General features: G+C 30.7%; 2 protein-coding genes across 3 annotated transcripts in view; one reads left to right on the top strand and one right to left on the bottom strand.

Moving 5' to 3' along the window:
* LOC126735738 (uncharacterized) overlaps positions 1-27,881 on the bottom strand; it is a 508,234-nt gene that overhangs the window by 51,178 nt on the left and 429,175 nt on the right. For both annotated transcript variants that reach the window (XM_050439822.1, XM_050439824.1), the window contains 8 exons: positions 27,031-27,156; positions 26,701-26,944; positions 26,393-26,643; positions 25,673-26,080; positions 25,187-25,579; positions 24,794-25,133; positions 24,496-24,711; positions 15,913-16,010 (listed from right to left, as the gene is read on the bottom strand). In XM_050439822.1, the coding sequence (XP_050295779.1) occupies positions 15,913-16,010; positions 24,496-24,711; positions 24,794-25,133; positions 25,187-25,579; positions 25,673-26,080; positions 26,393-26,643; positions 26,701-26,944; positions 27,031-27,156 (2,076 nt within the window). The remainder of the gene's footprint in view (positions 1-15,912; positions 16,011-24,495; positions 24,712-24,793; positions 25,134-25,186; positions 25,580-25,672; positions 26,081-26,392; positions 26,644-26,700; positions 26,945-27,030; positions 27,157-27,881) is intronic.
* On the top strand, positions 4,108-4,745 carry LOC126735741 (uncharacterized). The gene is made up of 2 exons (XM_050439827.1): positions 4,108-4,255; positions 4,346-4,745. The coding sequence occupies exons 1-2, from the start codon at positions 4,217-4,219 to the stop codon at positions 4,724-4,726; spliced, it is 420 nt and encodes a 139-aa protein (XP_050295784.1). The 5' UTR covers positions 4,108-4,216; the 3' UTR covers positions 4,727-4,745.

The raw sequence follows: 27,881 nt of genomic DNA, 5'->3' as shown, positions 1-27,881 counted from the left end.
TCTGTTAGAAGACATGCCACTGAATATCAGGCAAGCTATGTGGCTCCTGCAGGATGGAGCACCTGCCCATTTTAGACGAGAAGTGAGCGAATTTTTGGATATAAGTTACCCAAATCGGTCGATTGGCCGAAACGGACCAGTTGCATGGCCACCAAGGTCGCCAGACCTGAATCCATGTGACTTTTTTTTGTGGGGGTATATGAAAAGTTTAGTTTTCAAGACGCCTATCGACACACAAGAAGAACTAATAGCACGTATTGAGCAGGTTGCGGCAACAGTTAGACAAAAACCGATTTCTCTACTGGGTGCCGTTACGGAACAGTGGTTACGTTGAGCAAATCGTTGTGTTGAAGTTAATGGTGACAACTTTGAACAACTTATTTAAATTAGAGAGGACCGTATTGGACTCATTTTATAACATCTTGGCAATTTTTTTATTTTTCGGTTTTTTGAATAAAGTTATTTGAAAAAAATGTTTATTTTACCGAGTTCTATACACAGTTAAAAAAAAGTATCAACTTAAAAATCAGCCTGTATTGTCGATGGTTTCTCGTATATATTAGTTGATCTTGAATTAGATAAATCATCATTAGAGGTCATCTGTCGATGATCTCCAAGCATCTGTCTTATATAGTTTTTATGCTAGATTTACCCCTCATTTATTTTAAATAAAAATTTCTGATGAAAATCTCCTCTCCATTTTAAATCTCGCATAGTAAGTTTTTAATAAAATTTAATATTTTAACTTCTAAAAAATCATTCATGTTTTTCCTAGAATTAGGTGTAACTAAAACATCTGATCAATTTTCAAAACATTAAAAAATAGGATAGAAATTTATAATAGGAAAATATACAAACTTTTCCATATTAGAGTTAAAAAAGTTTATAAAATCCGCATAGCAGTCTCAAAATAACCATCAATATTTCAACATTATCCCACCTACCTTATAAAGCTGACTTTTATTATAACTGAACCCCCTAGGGCCCCTCGCATATGACTCCATTTAACTATCTAGCGAGCACAACTTTCACACCAAAATGAAAATAATACAACACGATCAACTTTGCACCGTGGATATCCCGCAAAAATCGTTTCGACTTCTCGAATGAAAAACGCGAGAAAAAAGTTGAGAAAAATTGATACGTTTTCACGAGCGATTGAACTTTTTCAATTGAAATTCCGAAATTCGACGGGTGACATCAGAACGCGAAATAAATGAGTGCGGATATATCCAGAGGCCGCATCGGACCTTATTTCCAGATTGCGTAAGGTTCAGATCCGTGTGTTAAATCGCCGGATTTGTTATTGTCTATATAATAGTGCGGGCTTAGATGTTATTTTTATGGTTTTGGTATTAGTTTTGAAATGTGTAATACTTCTTATAAAATATGGTATACTTATGAAATACGTATATTATAAGTATACTATGTATATTAATGAATATCAACTACTTTCAGTTCAAGTTAACGAAATTTGTTGCTTTTTTTGAGTAACAAAAAAACCACACATTTTTTTCTAGTATTACAATTTACTATTATTTTCAAATTTTGCTTTCTTATTTAATATAAGTTTAAGGTTTATTAAGGACTAATTTTTTATTACTTTTTTTCAAGTTTTCTTCTTTTAAAATTTGATTGTTTAAATATTTGATCTTAAAGTTAAAAATTTAAAAAATGTTTACAAAATTCAACAGCTTTCTTTTAATTTAATTTTAATAATTTTGGAGCTTTTTGTGTGTTGATTTCGACGATCTAGTTAAAAAATTAAAACTGAAAATTTGACTGGAACTTATGGTATAATTAAAAAAAAATGCTTAAAATTGAATATTTAAAGAAAAAAAAATTATTTTTATTTATTTTTTATAGTTGTTTTAATCAAATATAAATTTAAAAAAAAACAGAGTTTCAATAAATTCTGAAACTCTGATTTATTTAACTAAAAAACATTACGTAAAACTAAATATTAGAAACTTTAAGTAATTTTTTAAAATCGAATACGAAAATAAAACTGAGAAAATAATTTAGATAATGTTAATTATAATTTTTTTTTTAATTAGGCCCTTATTATTCTGAAACTAAATTATTGCACACTAATATATCTAGACCTTATGTCTAAAGAAATAATTATTATTTAATTCTTTTTTTAATTTGAAAAGATTAGTGTTTTCCTTCAATTTGAATGGCGAAACTTTTATGAACTGAAAAAAAGATAACAATAAAAAAATATGAAAAATTAATAATGCTATTAAATAAAAGAAACGCAATTTGTAAATTACATTAAAATAAAGTAGAATAATTAAAAAAAAAATAATTAAAAGTCGAGGGAAGGTTAAAAATAATATTTAACTTTTAACTCTTTTTTTATTTCTTAAATTTTGCAATTTTTTGACAAATAATAATAAACTAAATATGCCCAAAAAAAGTCAAAGTTGTTTGAACAGTACCTAAGTAAAGACATAAAAAAAATAAAAAAAAAAGAAAATTAATAATTTTGTTTTTAAGAAATATCGTTATTAAATTGTATAACTCTTAAGGAATTTTTGTAGAAAAATATTTAGGTACTTAAATTTACAGAAAAAAAAAAACATTACATTTTTTAAAGTTAAAATTAAAATTTAATATAAATCACAGAGATGTAAATTTTTATTTAATATATAAATGAGAAAACACAGGTTTTAAATGCATAAAAAATTATTTTAATTAAAATTCAATTTCCTATTTGAACTACATTATTTATATTAAAAAAAAACTTCAAAAGGCCTATTTATTTAAGAATAAAGTTATCATAAATTATATATTTTTACCATAGAAATATGTTATGAACTTCAATTATAAATATTTTGTTTTATTCTTTAATTTGGGACATTTTAGTATGGTTTTAATGCAGAATAAAAATCAATTAGGAGGACAAATTCAGCTTAAAGAAGAAGACCAAGTTTTTTACTTAAAAAGTATTGAACAAAACAAAAAATCGAAAACACTAAAGCCTTTTGAATTACTATAAAAATGATTTTATTTGATCTTTTTTAAATAAACGACAATTTAAAAAAATATATATTTTTAGGTCACATTTTATGTTCTAGGGAGAATTTTAATGTTCTGAGTATCCTTAGTGTATGTTAATTCCATTAATTCTCACTAGACATTTTAATTTATTTATAATGAAAATGTCAATTTAGGGTAACTTGATCAATTTAATTATAAAACCCCTGCGTTAAATCATCGGATTTGTTATTGTCTATATATAGTGCTAGCGGTATAACGGCAATTCTTGCAAAATACTGGATTTTGTGATACCAAGATGCCACTTGGTACAGATGTTCTTTAGAACCATTTAAAAGATTTGGCCCGAAGAACACTCGAAATTTTCCGTGTGGGTAGATTTTAGAGGAGGTGGGGGGTAAAAATTTAAAAAAAATCAAAAAATTAAATTTACCCTAGAGGCGAGATCTGGGTGTCAATTTCATATAATTTGAACCGAAGGAATTTAATGGTAGTACCAAAAAAGCTATACAGATGCTGGCAGTCTATCAAAAGCCGCCATTTTTAAAAAATGGCCGACTTTTCATTGAATTTTATCTTTTTTATTTTATCTTATGGACGCTATGTACCATAAGCGATTTTCAGCTAGATAACTCATGCATTATAACCAATGCAAAATGTTAAATTTTATCACGTGGAGTCAAACCCCGGTAAAATTTCCCGCGAAACGGCCGAAAAAGTATCAAACAATAATATTGTGATACCCTTTAAAAACATTGACAGTGCTCCGTGACCCCTGCGCGATTCCTATTATTGAGATTGAGGCCTACATTCGATCTTCATTTATTGCCAATCATGGTGTGAGACGCGTGGATATTGCATGGGACTTGTACCTACAGAATAGCCTAAAACGTGCCACCCGTTCTGCTCGTGGTATTGGAGTGCGCCGTGTACCTTCACGAAAAGGGTAAATAAACAAACTTTACATAAAAGACTCCGGCCTTAAGGTTTTCTAAAAAATAAGGTTCAAATTTTTTATCTCTTCATAGATAAACTGCCTTCTGACTGGACAGACTATTTACGCAACAATACTAATAAGGAGGATCTATTTCGATTTTTGAGTCATACACTTCTCATCAGATTTAAAGACATTCAGCTTCTGACTAATGTTGACTCCACAATTGTGGCATTACATTCCGACTTGACAACTTTCAACGGAGTTTCTTGCTTGAATATGGAAGAGGCTGACGGAAGAATAGTGTTACACTTGCAAGTGAGTTCATTCCATTATCAAAAAAGTTTCACAATAAAATATAAGCTATAGAGGTAAGAGAAAAAGGGCATAACCCACTTATTATTGCAGAACGCCATCGAAAATGCGGGACTACATAATATAATTGTTCGAAGTTCTGATACAGATGTTCTTGTACTTCTAGTATCTTTCTTTCTAAAGCTCAGTCAGAAAGGTTTAAAGCATCTGTGGCTGCAATATGGAGTAGGATCTAAACAACGCTATATTAGTGTTCACCAAATTTCGCAGACTCTTGGAGACGACAAATCTGAGGCACTGCGAGGTTTCCACGCTTTTTCGGGTAGTGATTTCACGTCCTTTTTTGTGGCAAGGGCAAGCGTTCTGCATGGGCAGCATGGGACGAATCTTTCACTAATGCCTTTAAGGAGATTTCCAACCCACAAACCGAAATTAGTCCGATCGTATATGCGGACTTGGAGAAATTTACCATAAAACTGTATGGCGTATGCACATCGGAATCAAATGAGGTAAGACTATTTTATCTTTGAATGTACTGGGAAAATAGTACACAGTAAATTAAACATTTATTTTTCAGGATTCACGTCCAGGTATAAATGAGGTGAGAAAGCAGATGTTTGCTCTAGACGGTAAACACCTAGCTTCAATTCCTCCAACACGCGCTGCATTGGAGGAGCACATAAAGAGAGCAGCGTATGTCGCTGGTCACATCTGGGGCTGTGCAAATCTTGTAAAGGAAAATTGCACAAGTCCTGAAGGATGGGGATAGACTCTTGTGATCTTGAGGTCAATCATTGGAAGGTTTTGTGGTCCAAGTTGCCACAGGTTTAGAAGGCAGTTCTTGCTTTAGATAGATGTGGCTGCATGACAGGCTGCCAGACACTTCGGTGCAGCTGCCGGCGACAGTGACTGCCATGTTCCCCTGCATGCCAAAAATGTATGGCGGATTGCTCAAATAAAGGGTAAATTTATTGAATATTTCCGATATCTACTACCGAACCTCCTATAGTTATTTTTATGTGCAATTTGTTTTAGTGGGAATAACGCCGAAAAAGACAGAGAAGTACTTGGCGATAGTTCATAGTTTAGTAGTTTAGATACTTCATATTTCTGTACCTACATTTTTATACCGTCCCTTATATTTAGTTTTTATATTAAACCTTATATTTTTGTTTTATTTGTTGCTGTTGTTTATTTTTATTTGTTAATGTGTATTTTTACGTTGTTTTTATGGGATAAAAATACATAAATATATATAATAAAATATTATTACAGTCTTTCATATACACTTTCGATACCCGTGGGCTATTTTCAATATTATAAATGAACTCCTTGACCCGGAAAACATAAGTCTAGACACCTTACACGACCCGGTTTTGGTTAAAGACAAAATTCAATTAAAAGTCGGCTATTTTTTAAAAATGGCGGCTTTTGACAGAATTCCAGTATCTGCATTACATTTTTGGTAAGACCATTAAATTGCTTGGGTCCAAATTATATGAAATTGACACCCAGATCTCGCCGCTAGGGTAAATTTATTTTTTTCATTTTTTTTTTCTTAATTTTTACCCCCACTCCCCTAAAATCTACCCACACGGAAAATCTCGAGTGTTCTTCGGGCCAAATCGTCTAAATGGTTCTAAGGAACATCTGTGCCAAGTGGCACCTTAGTATCAAAAAATGCAGTATCTTTTGGCGTACCGCTAGTACCATATAATAGTGCGGGCTTAAATGTTATTTTTACTGTTTTGTTGTAAGTTTTCAAATGAGTTATACTTCTTAAAAATTAAGAATATTATAGGATATCAATAGTCATAAAAGTGAAAAAGGTTTCATCTACTTTAAGCTTTTATAATTAACTCTTTTGTTAACTATAAAAACTTAGCAAAGCGATTGATGATTTCTAATAATTTTGCCAAATTGAAATTAAAAGATAAATAAATAAACAAATCTAATTTCAAAAAAATAACGTTTTTTTAGTATAAAAATGTTTAAAAAAAGAAAAATTTGAAGTTAAAAAAAAAGATTAAATGAAAAAAAATGTATTTGTTAAGTTAAAAAAAATGCTTAAAAGTTTAAGTATAAAAAATTAAAAGAATAATTAGGAAAACAGAAATTTCGGTGTAGAATAAACTTAAAAACTTTACTAGGAAACCTTTTATAAAAAAATATTAAAAACTTAAAGTAAATCTTTAGTTTAAAAATTAACTTAAATAGATAATATTTTTACAATATTTGGAACTTTTTTTATATTGTGAAAATAAATATAATCTAGCCTTCGTGCATAAATAAATAAAATTTTCAAACCTTTTGAATTTTGCAATTTTGAATTTAAAAAATTCAGTTCGAAATCAAAACTTGATTGGCAGAATACAACATTTTTATTCAAAATAAAAAAAAAATAGAAAAAGAAAATTCTTAAACTTGAAAAAGATTTCAATTAAATTTAATAATAAATATTTTAGGATAATTAATGTATCTGAAATTGAAAAAAAAATCAAAGGCTTAAAGTCGAAGTGTAATAAAGTTTAAAAAATAAAATTAAATTATTTTAGTTTTTAAATCTTGCAAAAATTAATCTGACAAAAGTTAAAGAGCTACATCTGCAAAAAGAAATCGCAGTGGTTTGAACAGTAATTAAATTAAAACATTATTACAAAAAAAACATAAGATAATTTTGTCATAAGATAATATAGTTATTAAATTTTAAAACTTCTGAGCTTGAATTTAGGATTTTTTGTAGAAAAATTTTAAAAGCTTTTTATTAAAAAAAAATTAAAATTTTACGGTTGAAAATTAAGAATCTAAATAATAACATTAAATGAGTTTAATTTTTATTTGATTAAAATTGCAAAAATGCTTAATAGGAATACAAAAAAAATGAATAATAAAATTGAAATCGCTTTAAAATATTAAATAATGAAATTTAAAAAAAATTAAATTAGGAAGACTGTATTATTTTAAATATATTTTAATTAAAATACAATTTCTTATTAGAATTAAGGTATTTAATAAAAATTTTAGCGGACAAATTTAATTTAGCTGAGATATAAACCAAGTTTTTTTTATATAACAACTATTGAACAAAACGATAAATCGAGAACAATTAATCCTTTTAAATAGAAAAAAAATTTATTCAGTCTTATATAAATAAAATACAACATTAAATAGGTACTTATTTTTATATCACGGTTCATGTTTCAGGGAGAATTAATGTTCGGAAGTGTATTAACGTTCTAAGTGTATTTTCCTGTAATGCTCATAATATAATGCATTTGGGGCATTATTGAATTAATAAGACATATTCATTTATACAAAATGAAAATGTCAAGCTGGGGTAACTTTTGATCAATTTTACTATAAAGAGTAAAATGGAAATGTATTGGAAGAAATAAAAAATTACTTTATATACCGATGAAATAGTTTTTTTTCATGTAAGAATTTTGAAACTTAGATAGTTTTTAGTTTTAGTTAGATAGCATTTTAAAGATAATGTCTTGTGGTATTTTATTGAAAAGGGAATGTTTGGCGTTATTAAATGGTATAATAAAATATACAGGATGTCATTTAAATTAACCAACTTTAAGGTTTATTTCCGGTAAAACCTAAACTGATATTCACTTATTTTTTAGGTAAAATATGAGTTATAGGTAACGAATTTTAAAACTTAAAAAAAAAAAATAATCGTGAGCAATATTTTTGTTGTCACCCGACATATATATTATAGTTTATTTCTAAAACTTTATAAAATAGCATTAAATAGCCATCAATATTCGCGCCTTGTAACTTACTAAAGCGAAAGAAGTAAAAACGGTACGGGTTTAAACATATTTTTGATTCTTCTAATTTGCATTTTGTAAAATAAGTATTAAAGAAATACTTAATTAGATATTATAAAGATTCCTTTTCTGATGCAACAAAATAATTTTAATTTCGTTTTTGTCACGGAATCATGTCACTATACAATCATCTACCTTTGCATTAGTTAATTAATATAGCTGGTTTTGTTTTTGAAGGTTGTAGACAATGGTACAGTGAAAACATCTTGTCGGACTTGCATTGTCTTATTTAAAATAAGTCCGACAAGATGTTTTCATAGCTGGTTTTAAAATAATACAGATGGATAAAACATAAGGTAGACAAGGAGGAGTCATACATTTAATTTTCACATCCAGGAAAGTGATGTTTTCAAGTCTTTGTTTATAAAAGTGATTGATTGACTAGAAACCTATAACTTGTCACAAATAATTAATGAACCAAGTAAAATTACAGCTACCTCTTAGTACTTTGGTGTTCCCATTATTTATTTTGAAGTCACTAAACTTAAAAACTTCTGGCACATACCTTAAACGCTGATTTAATTTCTGATTATAGATTAACATTTTATGAAATAAGTGTTCTCAAGATAAAAATATTACAAAATTAATGCGCTATCGTTGTTTGAATACATGCCATTAAGGTTTTCTTAATGATCTTTAATCACTAGATTGGCATTCGATGATAAGTACTAATAATATAGATAAACCAATAGACTTATAACCAAATATAATCCTTCGTATGGATAAAGCTGAATGGCTTTCACCTAATCTGAGAACGTTGATTGATAATAAAAATCGAGCTCTTCAAAGCTATAAAGCTTCAAAAAGTCTCAATGATTGGAATAAACACCTTAGAAATCTAAGAGTTACTATATTTTAAGGGGAGAAGCAAAATTATCTAAATTTTATTGCTTCCCAAAATAATAGACGTAAGACATGGTCTATACTTCGCAATTTAAATATCCACAGATTCAACAAGGAAGGATTGACTCCATCACCCTTTTAATCCTGATGCTATTAATGATTGATAGATAATAAATTGTTGTTTTGAAAACAGTTATGTTTGGAGAAGAGCACTATTGGAACTTCACTTGCGAAAGTTGTTGGTCCTAAAGGCCTTTCTGACATCATAAGTAGTTTGCCAGCAGAGTCTAACATCTTTGAAAAGAGTTTGTATAAAAATATTCATGATTATTTTTTCAATATTAAATTAAGACCCAATACTACCGGTGATAATTCTGAAAGCACAAATCAAGGCAACGTTATAGTACTTGCGCTGCTTGATTACTCAAAGGCCTTTGATAGTCAAAATCAAAAGTGCTTTATTAGTCCAAAAAACATACATATTTTCATTGACAAAGCATAGGTGCTAAGCTGAAAGCAAGCGACAAGGCTAAAAAATATAAATAAAACAGACTAAGCTAAAACTTTACACATAATAGATCCACTATAAAAAACACAAACAAATTTCACACCCTATCTATCACTATGTCATCCTGATAGAATTTCTCCACGCAATAATAAGCCTTGTTTAGGAGTTCTCTCTTCAACGGTCCAGGAAAGATCTTAAGGCATGAAACAATTCTCAGAGCAATGGGTAAATGATTATATAATTTACGTCCCTCATATATCAATGATCTCTTGACCAAAGCTGTTCTTGGCTTTGGCAAAGGTAAATTGAAAATCTGGCGCGTCACATACGGCTCTTAAAAATAAGGGATGAGTTTTCCAAAACAAAAAGAGATCAATGTTAAAATCCTGTGAACCACAAAATGAGGCCTACAAGATTCTCTTTGGTTGATGTTAACCCGAAATCTAATTGCCTGTTTGAGAACAAATAGTTAGAAGACCTCTATCAATCAATCAATCAAATATGCTTTATTGTCAAAAAATTTAAAAAAATGTTGTAGACAAAGCTATACATAAAAAGCAAAACACACAAATATAGAAACCAAAATACAATTACTAAATAAATATATACAAAACTGGGTACAAAAGATATAAATGTACCTGGTCAAATTTCTTATACTAAATGTAAAAAGTAAGAAAATAGAAAAGTAAATAAAAATAGTAACAAGAAAGTAAAATAAAAAAAGTAAAAAAAAGTAACAAAAACAGTCAAAAATATTAATACAATGTTTAAGTCATACAAATTTTTATAGAAATTTAGCAATACAAAATATTGCTATTCTAGATCGTAAAAAATTTAATAATTAGCCAGTGCGTGCATGATACTCAAAAATTAATATTAAAAAAAAATCATCTACTGCACATAAAGCTCTCTCCAGTAAATATGATTTCAAAGCATTGCGAAATCGAGGAAAAGATGTCAATAATTTAATTTCGATTTTGATTTTGATTGTGCATTTTTTATCTTCGTAAAGAATAGAGCTTTTTATTAATTCTGACCTTGGGAATCGCACATAAAGATCATGTTCTGCGTTTCGAAGTGGATAATTGCGAGATGCTCTATTAGGAATTTCTGATATATGCTTGCGAACCAAGCAAATAGATTCAAGAATGAATAAAGATGGAAGAGTTAATATTTGAAATCTTTTAAACATTTCTTGGTAGTGAGCTCGACTATCAAGTCAAATGCGCTCAAACTGAGTCACACAGCATGTGCCCCAGAATGGAAGGGCGTAACGAAGATGGGACTCAAAAAGGGCATAATATACTGTTCTTGATGACGAAAGATTTAATTCCCTGGAAACTGATCTTATGGCAAAACAAGCTGAACTTATATTTTTAGATAAAATATCGATATGTAATTCCCGCTTCAAAAAGCTGTCAAGACACAGATTTTGCTGCTAATGTTAAGATGGGCCATATCATTAATAAACAGCAGAAACAGAATTGGGCCCAGAACTGAACCTTGAGGTACCCCACATTCTATTGGACTGCTAGAAGACATGGTCGTATCAACCTTTACAAGCTGACTTCTGTAGCTAAGATAGGACTTAAACCATTCGGGAGGCCTTCCTCTGAATTCATAGTGCTGTAATTTGTTGATCAAGATAGTATGGTTTACACAATCAAAAGCCTTGGAGAAATCACAGAAAATAGTTGCTGTTGAATAATGGTTGTTTATACTGGAGTAAACACTGTTAATAAGGGAGAACATAGTATCATTAGTGCATTTATTACTCAAGAAGCCAAATTGATGGGGAGTTAGTATTTTATATTTAAACAGGAATGATAATAACCTTTTTTTAATCAATCTTTCTATGATCTTCGATAATGCTGAAAGGAGAGCGATTGGACGATAATTTGAAGCTCTATTAGTTCCACCGAAAAATGGAATGCCATATCTAAGATGCAACTCAAAGAGGCTAAAATAAACTGAATGTGCAAAATCCTGACCCAATTTATTCCTAATAGCTCTTATTGCAAAACAATCTGATGATAATTTCTTGCTCAAGTGTATTATTTGATCTTCAAAATGCACCTCCTCATAAATCAGAATGCCAAGAAATTTCGTTACTTTTAGGTCCGGCAGACAATCCTCCTCCAAGAGCCAACCCCCTACATCACATCTAAACCTAACAACATATATCTTACTCACATTCAAGAAAAGTCGGTTGGAATTAAACCATTCTTTAACTATCGTTCTTTAACTAAGGTCCTGAGATAGTATGTGTTTTACATTTGTTATACCCACTCCCCACCTTAGGATGGAACTATCCTTAGCAAAGAGAGTAAAAATGCCAGAGATATTCAGGTAGACTAGATCGTTTATATAAAGGAGAAATGAAACTGTTCCCAGGACAGAGCGACACCTCGGAACCCGTATCTCTTCAGCTTAGACAGCAGTATTCCATGATCCACAGAATCGAATGCTTTATATAGATCACAGAATACCGCCACCGATGTGTTCCCCTTATTCACGCCAAAGCAAACCGTCTTCAAAAAGCTATAAGTAGCATCATGAAATTAAATGTATGAAGATATTCCAGCATTCTTTTCTTTACCAATTTTTCCATGACTTTGGAGAGAGCTAGAAGTAAAGAAATTGGAAGAGTCACCACATCTAAATAGAGGAATCACTATTGCAGACTTAAGACAGGACGGAAACAGACCCCGGGACCGAGACGCATTAATACATGCAGATAGAGCATCCAGAGGATTTTTAGGTAAATGCAAAAGAACCTCAGCAGAGATTCCATCCATTCCTCTTAACCTTTTGCCCCTAATCTTTAAAATCACTTCCCCAATTTCTTCCCTGTAGTGTTGAAAAAAGTAAATGAACCACTTACAGGAAACACTTTAAAGATATGAAAGGGGATCGGTTTGAGAGAGTAATTTTTGTGACAAGTTAGTGGCCAAATCTCAATAGAATTTCTTAAGGTCATCGGGATTCATATCAGGGTTGTTCGCCGTGGCTGCAGACTTGTTACGAAATTCATTAATTATTTCCCAACTTTCTTTTTGTTTAATTTTTGCATTAAAAACCGTTTACTATTGTATGTATTTTTGGCAGCCTTGCTACATCTTCTATATGTGCAGCGGTATTTATTGGAAAAGCAAATACATTAGTGATTCTCAGTAAATACTTAATACCCCAGATTAAATCTTTTGGATTTCTCGAACATACTTATGTGAAAGATATTAACAAATTTGCTATAAAGATCAATTTTCTAAAAAAAAATCGATATTTTATCCGGTTATAATTTACACTTCAGATATTTAAACGTATTTTACTTTAAGATGCCATATCATTGCTTATGCTAATGACACTTAACTGTAGGTCCATATCTTTAAAATTGATTCTTTAAATTACGAGTTTCAACTATTATGCGAGTTATCATGAACATAATTTACACTTAAATTCAAAAAACTTGAACTTAATTGCTTTTACAACTAATAATGGACATAAAAAAAACAAATCTTCAATTTGTCGATCTTGCTCGCAATCTGGGTGTTTGTGTAGATTCTCAACTATGATTTAGCGAGCATGCTGAGGCGCATGGAATATTCTATAAACTTTTCATGATCACAATTTTAATATCTTGTGCAATATCTATAAAGCTAAATTTAAAAATAAACTCAAAACACATTTTTTTGAAGTACAAATCAAATGTTTTTGAAAAATGTCAAAACTTTAAAAAAGTTACTGTAGACATATGCATGACAGGTTAAGGAGAATTGCACTCATTTGCTAGACTTCGCCAGACTAGTATATTTAGAATGATCGAATTTATTTTCACCTCTTTAATATTGTATATTTGTTTTGTATATATAAAGGCCTTATTTATTAATTTAATTATAGTAAAAAAATATATATCTCGAACATTAAACATGCCATAAGAGCCCGCACTACAGATTTACCAATTTGTTATTCTATCAGGAAGATAAACATTTAGCATTCGGGATACGAACTGTTCCGAATTGCGTTCGCCAGACGGCCTCAATGAATCAACATTGGAACACATATTCCAGATGATACACACAATGTATGTCACATGATCTGGGTCACAGTCAAACACGTAAATTCCCATTTAAATAGCCGGGAAGTTTTGTATGACTGCAAATTATTATTATGTGCGTTGGTCGTTTATTGGCAAACAGTTTCGGTTTGTTGTTAATTATTTATTGGGCGGTAGGATGAAGAGTGGAAAAGGCAATATTTTTGTTTAAAGGGAAAATTATGGGATTGTCGAATATTTAAATAAAATCACAGTTTATTAATTTTTATTATCTTTTGAATTTGAGCTTTTTAGTGAGAATAAAAATTACTAAACAAATTTAGTTTTTAAAATTAATTTAAAATTAATAAATATAAAATAAATGAATAAAAAAATACAATTTTAAAACAATGTTTTTAAGAATAACAAATGATTAAAAAAATATATGAAAAATTTTGAAAAAAAGTTTGATTTTGAGTAGGAAAATTTATATTTTGATTGAAATAAAAAATTTTAGTATTAAATTCGTTAGACGTTGCTTGTGGCTTAAATATTTTTATAAAAAAAATGTTCATAAAGTTATGGCCTTGGATAGTTGCTCCCGAATTTGAGTTTTTTTACTGTTTCTTTCGGTGGAAATAAGATACATTTTTAAACAAACAATAAAATTAAATAAAAAAGGAGACATAATAGACCATAAAGAAGGAATAGAACCCGATATCGGAATCAAATGTTTAGGCTAGAAATGTAGACTTAATCAATCTTTCATTTGCTTTAGGAGTCAAACCTAGAAAGTTACTTCCTAAGCACAGTATTCATAAAATACCTTTTGCAAGACTTTACTTGAATTAACCTGTAAGCTTGTTAGTGAGAAATAGTGTTCGTGTCTCGTATTTAAAATTGTGTCATGTCAAGTATTTACAAGAATCTACAAGATGAGGGTTCTCACAGAGCATTATTATACAGGGTGGCCAGATAAGTATGCAAAGTGCTGTATTTGGGAAACTATTAGTCATAGAGACTTATGAATATATAAATTTTATGATTTTTTTTATGATTAAAGTGGCCAAGAGAATACCGTGAAAAATATTTTCAGATTTCCAAGATGGTCGCGAGGGCGTAACCGTCATCTTAAATTTTTTAAGTGATTTTTCACTGAAATCTACCCAGTGAATGTTACCAAAAAATATATGCTTTTTAAAGCTCAGCTTTACTCGAGTAATTTTTATTTAACACTTTGTGACGTATCTATTAAAATAAAGTGGCGGGGGTAACTCAAAGTTTTTTTAAATAAACACCTGTAACTCCTAAGCGACTGAACGGATTTTAACAAACTTAGTCTCGTTGAAAAAAAAACATTTATTGCTCCATCAAATCGGTCTTATCTGTGATATGTCTAGTTCTTGCGATGCCTCGAGAGCGCGTTTTTTTATGTATTAACAGAAAAATTACAAAATTCTTTAAAAAATTAAATGCAATATGACTTTTTTTTCATAAAAATGTAGTTTAAAAAAACATTAAATTAACCCCTACCACCTTATTTTAATAGATACGTCACACAGTGTTCGAGTAAAGCTGAGCTTTAAAAAGCATATATTTTTTCGTAATATTTACTTGGTAGATTTCAGTGAAAAATCTCTTAAAAAGTTTGAGATGGCGGTTACGCCCCCTGGCGACCATCTCGGAAATCTGAAAATATTTTCCACGGTATTCTTTTGGCTACTTTAGTTACAAAAATTTTTACCGCAAGTCTCTATCGATGAATAGTTTCCAAAATACAGCACTTTGCATTGTTATCTGGCCACCCTGTACCTGATTTAGTCCATTAAGTAATTTAGTAATATTTAGAATGTCTATTTTTTCGTGCTAAGAGCACGTTAAGCAACACTATGGAGATATTACCATAGTGTGTGTGTTATTGTTTTATCACTAAGTACCTGGCCGATACTTGATTAGTTGTGAAGTGAATAAAACACGCCCGCCAATGTTAGTTATACTGTAACAATAATGTATGTATACTGCTGTATTATGAAAAATGTCCTTAATAACATGTTTACAAAAACGTTGTTGGTTTGTATATTTACAATTAAATGGTAAAATATTTGCTCACGAGTACTTGATTTTTTTCAGGTATGCACTGTTATATCAACACCGACCCCCAATCCCGCATTTCAATCAAATATCATTTAGTTGTCATAATTAATTCGTTACAACAAAGTGATTTGCTTTATTAATTTGATATGTTATCGTTTTGATAGAATCACAAGATATTTACTAATTAAGAATAAAAGAAAATTAGTAAATAATATGCCTATCCAAATTTATGTCCCATGTTTTCATAAAAAAATTAATTTTACGTAAGCTATTATAAACATTAATTTAAAAAATATCTCTGCATTCTAAATTTAAAAAAATTAAAATAATTAAAGACACTCACCCTACGTTCTTCGTCCCTTGCTGCTTTTAGGTGATTTTCAATGGCATCTAAGTCTATTTTGGGCATTGCGGTTTCGATATTGTATACGTCAAATCCTCCTATAAGAAAATAATCTCATATCTCTAATAAAGGCTAAATATAATTCATAGTTTAAAAAATATTAAATGCTTATATACACTAATAATATAAAATAATTAACATATAAATAACATAATAACAAATAACATAAATTATATAAAATTATATATCCAAAGGTAATTTTTGTAGTCAAATCAATGAATATAGAAGTTTTTTGTATTGATTTTAACAAGGATTTGATCTGTTTTATTTGGTTTAAAGTATTGTATGTATGTACCTGGTTAGACTCATAAACTTGTTTATATTTCCAAGTCAGGGTCTCATTAAACAGAAGTTGAGCGTCTATCATTGATTGTCAATATTTTTTGAATCTCATGAATCCTTTCTAGTTTCGTTCAAAAAGTAGGCTTTTAAATTAGAGTAGCTATTGTAAAATTTTTTCTTTAAATTACCAAGTTACCATTTAACCTTTAACGTTGTTTAGCAGGTTTCGTTATGGTAGTGGTTATGTTACCAAACTAAAATATGACGGACATAACTTTTCAACGTCTTCAAGAGTCTTACTGTAAGGATTACGATACACTACCCACAGCAACAACATCAAGTCCTTATTTAGATGTTGAAGAAAATATTAAATTTATCATTAATATTAATCTAGAAATCTCTACTAGAAAAGTGAATTTTCCGTAGGTGTTCCAAAATCAAAGAATATTTAGGCGCTGTTTACTGATAAAACTCAGTATGTAAAATATGAAGAGTTTTTACCTTTGATTTGTTTTTTTGTGTGGTCTCTTAGAGGAAGGATAAACGGATGATATGTTCCTATTTGTTTTTTTTAAGATTGTATTTTTTTTAAATTTTCATAGTATATATCTCTTACTAGGGGACACGACAAGATTCAGTGATGATGATGATTATATGTCTTATGCCTTTCCATAGAAATGATTTGTAGGTTGATAGAAATATCCTACAGTTGGTAATTACCGTTATAATAAAAATAGGTTAAACAGGCTTTTCATATTTTCATATATCGTTCTTAGATGAGTGATTTATATTTATATCCAAAAATATAACCTAGATAGTTTTAAAAATTACTTTTCTTTGAAATTTTTATTCATGTGTGTTAAGGCACGAAATATGAAAAGCTAATTAATATAGACATTTACAGGCTATTAATTATATCAGTTGACAGTCACCAAAACTTTCGTACAGCGTGACGTATCAGAGGCAATTACAGGCAGTTCATTAGTTTTTTTAAAAGATGCTTGGATACTTGGACTGGTTGATTTTATTATTAGAGTGAGACTGTAATGGAGGGGCTCTCCCGCAGGGGAATTTCCGCACAAAATTCGGACCCATCAGACAAAAGTGCTAATAACTTTGTTGGGATTTGGGATAGAGAAACGAAGTTTATCTTTTTATAATTTAGGGCTAAATATAGGGCTATAACCTGATTATTTACAAATTTTTATCTATTTTTTTTGTTTAAAAAAAAAACGACTTCAAAATCAAAAAAATACAGGTCGCAATGCTTCTTTGAATGTTATGAAACTTTATGGATCAATTAGAGTTCACGTGAGACAGTGCGGTATAGTTTTTGGTTATTCTCAGCATATGGAAAGTATTTTTTTTAAGTCCAAAAATTGAGGCATGTGTGAGATTCTAGTCCCTCTGACGGTCTAACGGTATCTTTCCGGAAGTAATGACCTACAGAAGATATGTGCGTCTCATCCAGAGCTAAGATTATTTTAGTTTTTTCTGTTTAAAATTTTTTCGGTGCAAAATTTTAAAAAAATTCATTTGGATTAATTAAACCAGCATCTTTTTCGAATAAAACGGTCTATTAAGTTTAGCACTATCGTTTATACAGCGTGAGTAGTGTTCATTTGAAAATACCCTTTTTCACATTTTTTTTTCTACTTTTAATAACTTTTTAGTGGAGCCACGTAGAGCTAAATGGCTTATGGATGGTTTATAGCCTATAATAAGAGAAATGTTTTCCAATTGCAACCGTACTTCTAAGTAAACCCGTTTCTGAGTAATGAATTTATTAAAATTTTTTACTTTAAAAAAACTAATTGTGCGTATCCTGTATGTCATGGATGAACCAAAATCAATTGAGCAAATGCGCCATTCATTTTACTATAACATACTAAAATTATCGCTATTAAGTACTCTAAAAGTATTTTTTTTTCCGAAAAAGTACCAAACGCGAAAAATCGCAAATTACCATGCACATTGGCCATTCTCAAAGCAACCAATAGCCGCGTTTCCATGGCAACGGAAACGCCGAAAAAAATACCCTTTTTATAATCGAAGTTTAACTAGTAAAACCTATTAGAATCGGGCTAGAATTAATGTTAATCTGTTCCTACAGCTTTCTACTATTTTTTCATGTACAAATCATAAGATAAAAACCTTTTTTTACGCCCTAAAACATCGTGTAAAAATGGTCGATTTTGACGTCTATGCCCAATTTTAATGGCGACTTTGACAATATGGCGTCAACGTGGATGAATCAGCTCGGACTTGCTTCTTAATTTCATTGATAAAATACTTAAAATAGCTCAAAACTTCTTGAAATTAGTATGGAATTATTCAAGAGACTCTGGATAATTCGAATATGCGCATATCTTTTACCAAGTCAGGTTTTTTTAGCCGTGATAATTCGGTAAAGTTTTGACGTTTTAAGAATTTACCGTGTATTATTAAAATATTCATGCGACACAATGGTCTCTATAAGGCATTTTGCTAGACAAGAATTACAATGTAGTGGGTCCTAATGATAAAAAAAAATCTAATAGGGATTTAATGTATTATTATTTTATGTGGGATTATTATTTTTTTTTTAAACTTTTTTGTTATTTGCCCGAGTTGAATGAAATTTGGTATTTGAGGTTGACTTAAGGTATAATTATAACTTTTTTGCAAATATTCGAAATATTAAGTTTTCAGGTCACGTGACTATCAAAACTTTTTTCCTATTAGTCCGATTTTATTAAAAATTGATATTAGGGGTTTATTTAGGAAGTAATTATTGATTTTTAACAAATTTTTGAAATATTGAGTTTAAAGGTCACGTGTCTATCAAAACTTTTTTCCTTTTGGTCCGATTTGATTAAAATTTGGTATTTGGAATTTGGTTTGGGAAATAAATATTAATTTTTAACAAATTTTTGAAAGATTGAGTTTTCGGGTCACGTGACAATCAAAACTTTATTCCTATTGGTCCGATTTGATTAAAATTTAGTATTTGGGGTTTATTTAGGACAAAATTCTTAAATATTTACAAAGTTTTGAAAAATTGTACCTAAGTTTTTACGTCAAGTGCGGCAGTCATTATGTATTAGAGCATACTTAAATTAGAGCGGAGCTCTTATCCGATCATGGTTCTCTCAAGCATGATACCCCAAAAACCGTACACTCAAAACTTATAAGACAGATAACGCGGTGAGGTAATTTCAAATAATAACTTTATTGAAGATTATTACGGTTTACTTTAAGACAAAAAATGCCAGAAAATAGCGTAAAAGTACTGAAGGGCCTTATTTTATTAACAAATAATGCATTAACCTTAGGCCTGCTGATTATTCAAGGGTGTCAAATGTTTCGTTTTCGTTGCGCCAATCTGCATATAATACTGAACCGAGCATAGGTTTTTTTATTTTTTCAGTTTTAAATATTTTTGGGTCTTTTTTTAGATAAATTTAATTTTTTAATCTCGGTACCTGTTGGAGATACAGCTTCGGTTAAATTAGGAAAAAGTTGTGCAATTTGAAGCGTATTTACGTGTCGTTGAGAAACTTCAAAAATTTCCATGGCCTGCTGAGATATTTGGAAAAAACGGAAATTCGCCAATATCGATTTTATTTTTTCCTGGCTTTATTTTAAAAGATATCAAAAAACTATTGACACTTTCTCATTGACACTTTTGATGTAGTACGTGATGGCGCTTTTAAATTTTATATCTGACGTTTCGTTTTCGAGAAACTATCATCAACTTTATTTTTTTATATGGCGCGAAAAGAAAGTACACCCTGTATCTGATTCCATTTTTTATTACAAATTCAATGATGTATCACATGTCACATTTTTTTTGTTAGTTAAAAGGAAAAATGCAAATTTTCTATTTTTTTAGCATATTTTTTAAGTAAGCTTTGGAAACAAATGCTTTGGCGTATGTAAATACTTGTTACCGAGTCTGTTACATTTTTCTTAATATCTATTTAGAGAGTGATGAAGCTAAATGAAGCATTCATTTGCATTGTACATTGTACTACTTATAAATAAAAAAATGTAACCAGTAATAGACAAATGTTTTATGATTTTTCTAACGATATGCAACAAATAATGAATACATTTTAAAAATAACGAAAAAAGCAAATAAATTAACGCATTTTATAAATTTAATTTAAAACAGTTGTTCAAACAGGTTTCCGTTATTTTCTAGACATAAGTATGATCTTCTTACAGTAGCAGTTAATACATCACGCAATATCTCTTGCGTAATACTTTGAAAAGCGGCCGTCACACATTCTCGTAACTCCTGCTCAGTTCCAAAAGAATGTTGATAGACTCGGTTTTTAATAAATCCCCAAAGGAAGAAGTCCAAAGGGGTTAAGTCTGGGGATTGCGCTGGCCAAGACACTTCACTGGAGGTTCCAATCCACTTTTCAGGAAAATGCTGCGAAAGGTACTGTCGAACTTGACCAGAATTATGTGCAGGAGCCCCGTCTTGTTGAAACCAACAGCTATTGACTTGTGCCAGAGGTAAATCATCTAAGCAGTCTTCTAAATCATTTTGCAATAAATTAAGATATCGTTCTGCTGTTAATGAATAATGGTAAATAAATGGACCTAGTATTTTGGTTCCTAAAATTCCACACCACATATTAAACGTTGCCGAAACCAAAACGTTGTTGATGTCTAGATATTTTCTTAACACGCGGATTTTGTTGGACCCAGTAATGACTATTGCGGCGGTTAAAGATACCATTATTAGTGACCATACTTTCGTCGGACCATATTATTTTTGATGGAAAATTAAAATCCTCTTCACAGGCACGTGTATACCACTCACAAAAATGCCGACGTCGTTCGAAATCCCCATCCGGTTTAAGTCCTTGGCAAATTCTAAATTTGTAGGGGTGATATCTGTTTTTACGTAAAATAAACTGAGCTGTAGATTTGGCCACTCCTAAATTTTTTTCAATTTGCCTGGTTGATATCTCGGGGTTTTCAATAACTGCTTGTAAAACATTATTTTGAGTTTCTTCGAGAGATTCCTTTTTTCGAGATAAAACAGGCTTTTTAAACGAACCATATTCTTTTAAATTTCGAGCCAACTCTAAGAAAATGGATTTACATGGTTGCTTTCTATCTGGAAATTTATTAAAATACATTGCTGCTGTATTTACAGTATTTTTGTAGCACAAAATGTAGCATGTCAAACTTCTCTTCATTACTATAATGACCACCAGGCATATTTGAAGATAATAACACAATTTTAACAATAATAACGACAACAGTAAATAATAATAACAATAATTACTCAACAAACAACATCTCGACAATCACGGTAACAACAACGGCAATTGATATTTAATAAAAAATATGTGACAGGGTAAAAGATATTTATGTCAAAGTGTCAAAGCATTTGTTTCCAAAGCCTACTTAATAATATGTTTAGAAAAAAAAGAAAAATTGTATTTTTCCTTTTAACTAACAAAAAAAATGTGACATGTGATACATCGTCATCATTTTCCTTTTAACTAACAAAAAAAAATGTGACATGTGATACATCGTTGAATTTGTAATAAAAAATGGAATCAGATACAGGGTGTACTTTCTTTTCGCGCCATATAAAAAAATAAAGTTGATGGTGGTTTCTCGGAAACGAAACATCGGATATAAAATTTAATAGCGCCATCACATACTACTTCAAAAGTGTCAATGAGAAAGTGTCAATAGTTTTTTGATATCTTTTAAAATAAAGCCAGGAAAAAATAAAATCGATATTGGCAAATTTCCGTTTTTTATCCAAATATCTCAGCAGGCCATGGAAATTTTTGAAGTTTCTCAACGGCATGTAAATACGCTTCAAAGTGCAAAACTTTTTCCTTATTTAACCGAAGCTGTATCTCCAACAGGTACCGAGATCCCCATGCTTAGGATTCTTATCTTGGACACCCTGTATACCATAAAAAATTTACAAAATAAAGATAGGGCTTTTTAATATTTCTCATTTAAAACAATATTTTTAATTTTGAAATTTACACAAGGCTGTTTTTTTTGAAAGAAAACAATAATAAATTAAATTAAATTAACAACAGTTGTAGTGTAAACAAACTTTTAAAAAACATTATATTTATATGGTATTATAATATTTACAATGTTATTAATTTTAGATTTTCAAAAATAAAAAAATATAATTTACAAATGTAACAAAAAGACTACAAATTTACATTAATAGATATTAATGGATAAGTTTGTTTGTATTCAAATAAATTAAATACAAAACTTCTAAACTTTTTTTAAATCCAATTATATTTTATTAAATTTTATCAAAAAGTTTTAATTTTGTTGCAGTAAATAAAAATCAGTATTTCAAGAATTAGACTTAATTATTAAAATAAGTGTATTATTAGTTAAGAAAAGTAATTTAATTCCATTTTAGCATTTAATTAAATAATATAGAGCAATAATAAACATTTTTGCTTAAAAAATGTAAACTTAAAATTTAAAAAATATAAGTATTTTTGTGAATTTGAGTAATTTTTTGGAATAATCTTGTTTTAAAGTTTATCGTTTGTGTACTATAGAAAGTAAAAAAAAATGGCATTTTAACTAATTGTATCTGCTTTATAATTTTAAAATGATAAAACCCTTAAAATGATATCTATTAAGCCACAGGAAATTGATATTAATGTCGAAAATTAAATATTGAAACTAAAAAAAATCTTCCTTGCCAGGAAGATAGTTTATTGACCTTTTTATTGACTTTTGAACAAAGTTCAATATTTTCCAACTAATTTATTTAACAAAATGTAGGTGTATCTAGTAGTGGTAAGTAAACCAGAATAGTGATGTATATTAATTTAATCTGCACATAAAAATAATAATTTGGAGCTATCAACCTGGAAGATATGCATCATTCAACACTGAACTCGATAAAAATACGATCTTGCTTCAGAGTGCAAAGCTGGATAATGTACAATGAACTTGTTACGTGCTCATCATTATCATCAGCATCATCTTGTAGCCACCATTTTCTACTGCTGGACATAGGCCTCCTCTAAGTTCCTCCATGTCTCTTGGTTTTGGGCCGTCATTATCCAAATCCCATCAATTCTCTTTATATAATCGCTCCAGCGTGCTGGTGATCTGCCTCCATTACGTTTGTTTTCTTGTAGTCGCCATTTCGATATTCTTCGATATATCTCTATTTGATTCTAGTTATCTAATCAATAACGTGACATTAAATTGGCTCTTTTCATAGCTCTTCGGTCTACTCTGATTCAAGACGTATGAATAGCATTTTAGAAAAAAAACCTGTCCAACCAATTTAACAACCATGATATATTCGAAGACTTAATATAGCTTAGAAAAATAATGGTAATAATAAGAATAGAGAAGGAAATAAACGATAGATAAATAAAAAAGTAAAAACTTGCCAAAAGGTTTGCCCTTTGAAACGTAAGGTTCAAAAATTTACTCAAATTCCATCTTGTGAGATATTCCGGGTATTTTTTTTCGCAAAAAGAAAAAATGGTACCAATTGGTACTGGAAAGTCGGTACTGGTACTAAATAAATAGCATCCATATTTAACCATTATTATACATAATAGATAATAAAATTAATATTATATTAATAAAATCATGCACAAACATCTTCCATATTCTCTATCCATTTATCTAGATTGCCAACCCTCATTCAATAACTGCCTTTAATAAGACGTCCTAAGCAAAAAACTTACATAACTTAAATAAACGAAGTTTATAAATGTTACACGATAATAAGACACTAAAAAGGGTCCCACGATATAAGACCACAACGTAATAAAAAAGGAAAGTTTCACTAACATCCACCATCGTTAAAACAAGCAGTTATTGCCCTCATAGGCCCATTTTCTATCTGGCCGTTTTCTGTTAACCCAACACCCAAAGGGAAGAAAAGGGGATTGTGTGAATCCCTGAGGGGCCAGGGCTCGCGATAATGAACCCCAATTATAATCAACGGCCACCGCTCACGTCCTCACACAACCATTACCTTAATTAGCATGTGATTATGATTTTAATTAATTAATTTCAATGAGTGTTGCACCACACGGTGTCATATTTAGGAAGCAAAAGCGGTTTCATACCTAATAATAAATGAAGTTTGAAAATGTGTTTGGGTTTAAAAGATTTTTTATTTTCTGATTAAGATGATTATATCGATAGCCAAATACGAGTGAACTTTAATTCTATTACTCAAATCAATTAGGATAAATACATATAACTTACCTAAAGACTCATCATGTGCTTTTCTTCTATCTCTCACCATGGGCACAGATCTTCTGTTCAAAGGATCTCTCTTAATGTTCTCCCTCTTTGGAAATGTGATCAGACTTCCAAATTGTTGGTTGTAGTCTCTTCTTTTTTTCACAAAAGTTTTTGGGATCATAGGTTTGCGTAGTGAGCAACAGTCGTCGTCTTTTTCTTTGAAATTTTTAGTATATTCTGAAAAATAGATTAAAATTAAATTGATGTCAAACGTGCTGAAGAAGCAAAATTATATCCATTAAGATAAATTATGTATTACCCTCTTTTCGAAACCTTTCAATCTCTTCCAAATGATTCATAGTATCAGACTTAATCTTCTTAATTTGAATTTCGATTTCCTCAAGTTCCCTATTTGAATCTCTTCGACTCAAATCCATCTTTTTCTGAACACTCTCCGTCTCGTTTGTGTCCACGTCCATTTTTCGGTGGGTTTTCAAAAAATTCTTAGGCCTCTCCACTACGATTTTCGAAATGCTCTCTTGGCAACTTGACAGTGTCGCGTCCGCCATTTTATTTTCTATTGGAGAGAGAATTTGCTCGATCTGACGAGGGGCGTTTTCTTGTAAAGGCAGAAACGATGGAACTGGCTTCGTTCTGTCCTGAAATTTGAGAAAATATTCAAAAAATAGTCTTGATTGATGGTTTGACTTACTTTAATTGATTTTTGATCGGTACACGCATTCAGGCTGATCATACTATCAACCTCCATAGGCATGGCAACATTTTGAGCCATCTTTTCTTCTTTTGATTTTGAATTTCTAGACAGTCTAGCCAACGTTTCTTCTTTCTTGAGTTGAAGAGTTGTCACAGGTACTTCAGGAGCTTTTGCTTTTAAAGGGCTTTTAACTATCAACGTATCTTCTAGAACTAATGGCTTTTCAGCAACGATCGGTGATGGTTGGATGATAACTGGTGCATCATTGGTGGTTGATGAGGCTTGAATGGGTTGAAGTGGTGTAATGGTTTGCAGCTTTTCCACAGTTTCTTCTAGCTCTTGCTCTGTGGCTTGAATGAGTTTTGATTTATCTGCTGCATCACTGCAGTGCTGTAAATATTGGAAAATCTAAATAACAACTAAATATTCTACTTAAAAGATATTTTTACTAATATTTCTAAAAATTACCTCTTCTAAACTAACCTTTTCAAACTCTTCTTCTACCTCCTTCCTAAAATCGCCAACAACACTCTCTTTATCAATAACATCACTTTTAGTCACATCACTAATACTTTTATTATCTGTTTTACTGTCATCACTAGACTGTGCTTTATCGTCACTTGCATAGTTCTCCCCGACATTTAACACACTATCAAACACTTTTTTCTCATCAATCCGAATGTTGAAGTTTTCATTAACAGTGGTGCAACTATCGTCATTATTCTCGCTTCCGTCGCTTATGCTCAGCACATCATTTGGGGTGGCGGCTAACGGTTCTGGAGTAATTGGAGTAACACCGTCTATGTTAAGGTTAAGAGATTTGTCGTGGAATACCTTCTGGATATTTTCCACGCTGTCCAGGCGGTTAACACTGTCGAATTTGTCATGGATCTGTAAAAAATGGGAAAATATTTTTCAAAAGATAGCACATATGATTTTTCGTTCAACCACTATGTTCTTACTTAAAGACATTAAAGGTACTATCACTTGCAGAGAACAAAAGGTTACTGATTTGGAAACATACAGAAAGAAGATGACGAAGGAGATGTTGAACTAAGGAAACACGAATAAGAATACCAAACTACTTGAGAAGAATAAATAAGAGAGGGAATTGAAAAGCTCACTATACATTTTTCTATATTGAGCATTAATCATATTTTTTCACAGTTGATATTTAAATCCATTGACAAATCTGTTACTTACCTCAAAAATTTCATTATTATTGTTGGCGTTATTCAAAGTTTCTTCATCGAAGTTTAATGTATGAGCCAAATGTTGAAATCCTGGATAATTAGGATTGACAAAACCTTTCATGGGTGGTCGTATATCAGCGGTGGTAGGCCTCGAGTAATCGTTGCCTTCGTCAGAGGATTCTGCTGAATCTGAGGGATCAAAAGCGCGATCCTCGTCTTGGGGCGAAGCTGAAGCTGATGAACTGCAGCTCTGATGCGCTTCTGTAACAAAATTAAATAGTAATTATTCATTAATTTAAAATAAAAATACTGGCTTACCATAATCGTCAATGAGAACATCATCGGGGGACTGTGGCATCCGTTGATCTTGATCCTGAGCAAAAAAAGGCGCATTGAGCGCGTTTTGCGCCTGCAAACGTTGCAGTCGGGCTGCCAGGTTGCTGTTGATATTTAACCGATTGTTGCTGAGGCCGTTCAACACCAGATGGCGTTGGATATTGTCGTATTGGAGTTTCTGAGTCTGCGCGCCGGTTGTCGTCAGATCCGAGTTGCACCATTGCAACTGAAAACGTATTCATGCCGTTTGTTGAACGTGAAATCAATGTAAATTTAAAGTTTCTAAAATCTTAAGAGTGATCTGGTACACACCTCTTCAGTGTCGGTGTCGGTTTGACCTTTGGTTAATGCAGCCACATCTTCAATTGTTAGTTGCTGTATATTATCCGTAATATTAGCTGTATCGGCTGTAGTAACATTGCCGTAATAGATCGAATTCTAGAAGAAAAGAGCAAGTTATGAAATTTCCTATTTAGCTTTGCAAATAACGTTTTTAGAAAAATATTTAAAGCAAAACTTGCTCAGAAACCTATCCGTAATATTGTCAACGTTGGTATACCTTAACAAAGGAGATACCCTTAACTTCTCAGTTCTATTTACAGTTTTTGAGCATTTTCGATTAAAAGATGATACTAAATATATACTAAACTATATACTAAATGTATTTGACTTACTTTCTATATTACTGTCTGAACGTTCTTAACATTTTGCTTTTATTTCGTAATTTACCCTAGAATTGTAAATACGCTCTTTCTATGCTTGACCAACGAAATATGCAAGCAAAGTCTCTTTAAAGACAAACAATGCAAATAAAAACTGACTGCAAAAAGCCAATGAAATAATTAAGTGTGAGACCACTAATTGAAGAGGTGCTGAATATAGATGAAGCAACCCTATTGCCTCGCCTATGCAAAATATTTAGAGCATACATAGCATAAATCTATAATTATATCGTAATAAAACACTTACGTACTATAATATAGAAAATTCACAGGCTCCAAATCAAAGTCAGTTAATGACAAAGAATAAGCACTGGCAACAATCCGAAACATAGAAGGGACGTTTATAAATGTCCGTAACTCATCAATGCACTTACTCGATGAAAAATTTCAACTACTCTTTAACACTGGATTGGGGCTAGTCTAAGATCAGTTGAGGCTATC

The sequence above is a fragment of the Anthonomus grandis genome, chromosome 4 (genome assembly GCF_022605725.1).
Source record: "Anthonomus grandis grandis chromosome 4, icAntGran1.3, whole genome shotgun sequence".
Taxonomy (NCBI): Eukaryota; Metazoa; Arthropoda; class Insecta; order Coleoptera; family Curculionidae; genus Anthonomus; species Anthonomus grandis.
The sequence above is the reverse complement of the archived record's forward strand: the minus strand, read 5'-3'. Positions and strand labels throughout refer to the sequence as shown.

Bases quoted from the DNA above. Each gene is read 5' to 3' on its own strand.
- LOC126735741 (XM_050439827.1), top strand. From the start codon at position 4,217: ATGGAAGAGGCTGACGGAAGAATAGTGTTACACTTGCAA. The intron at 4,256-4,345 runs GTGAGTTCATTC...TTATTATTGCAG, and splicing joins GAATAGTGTTACACTTGCAA to AACGCCATCGAAAATGCGGG.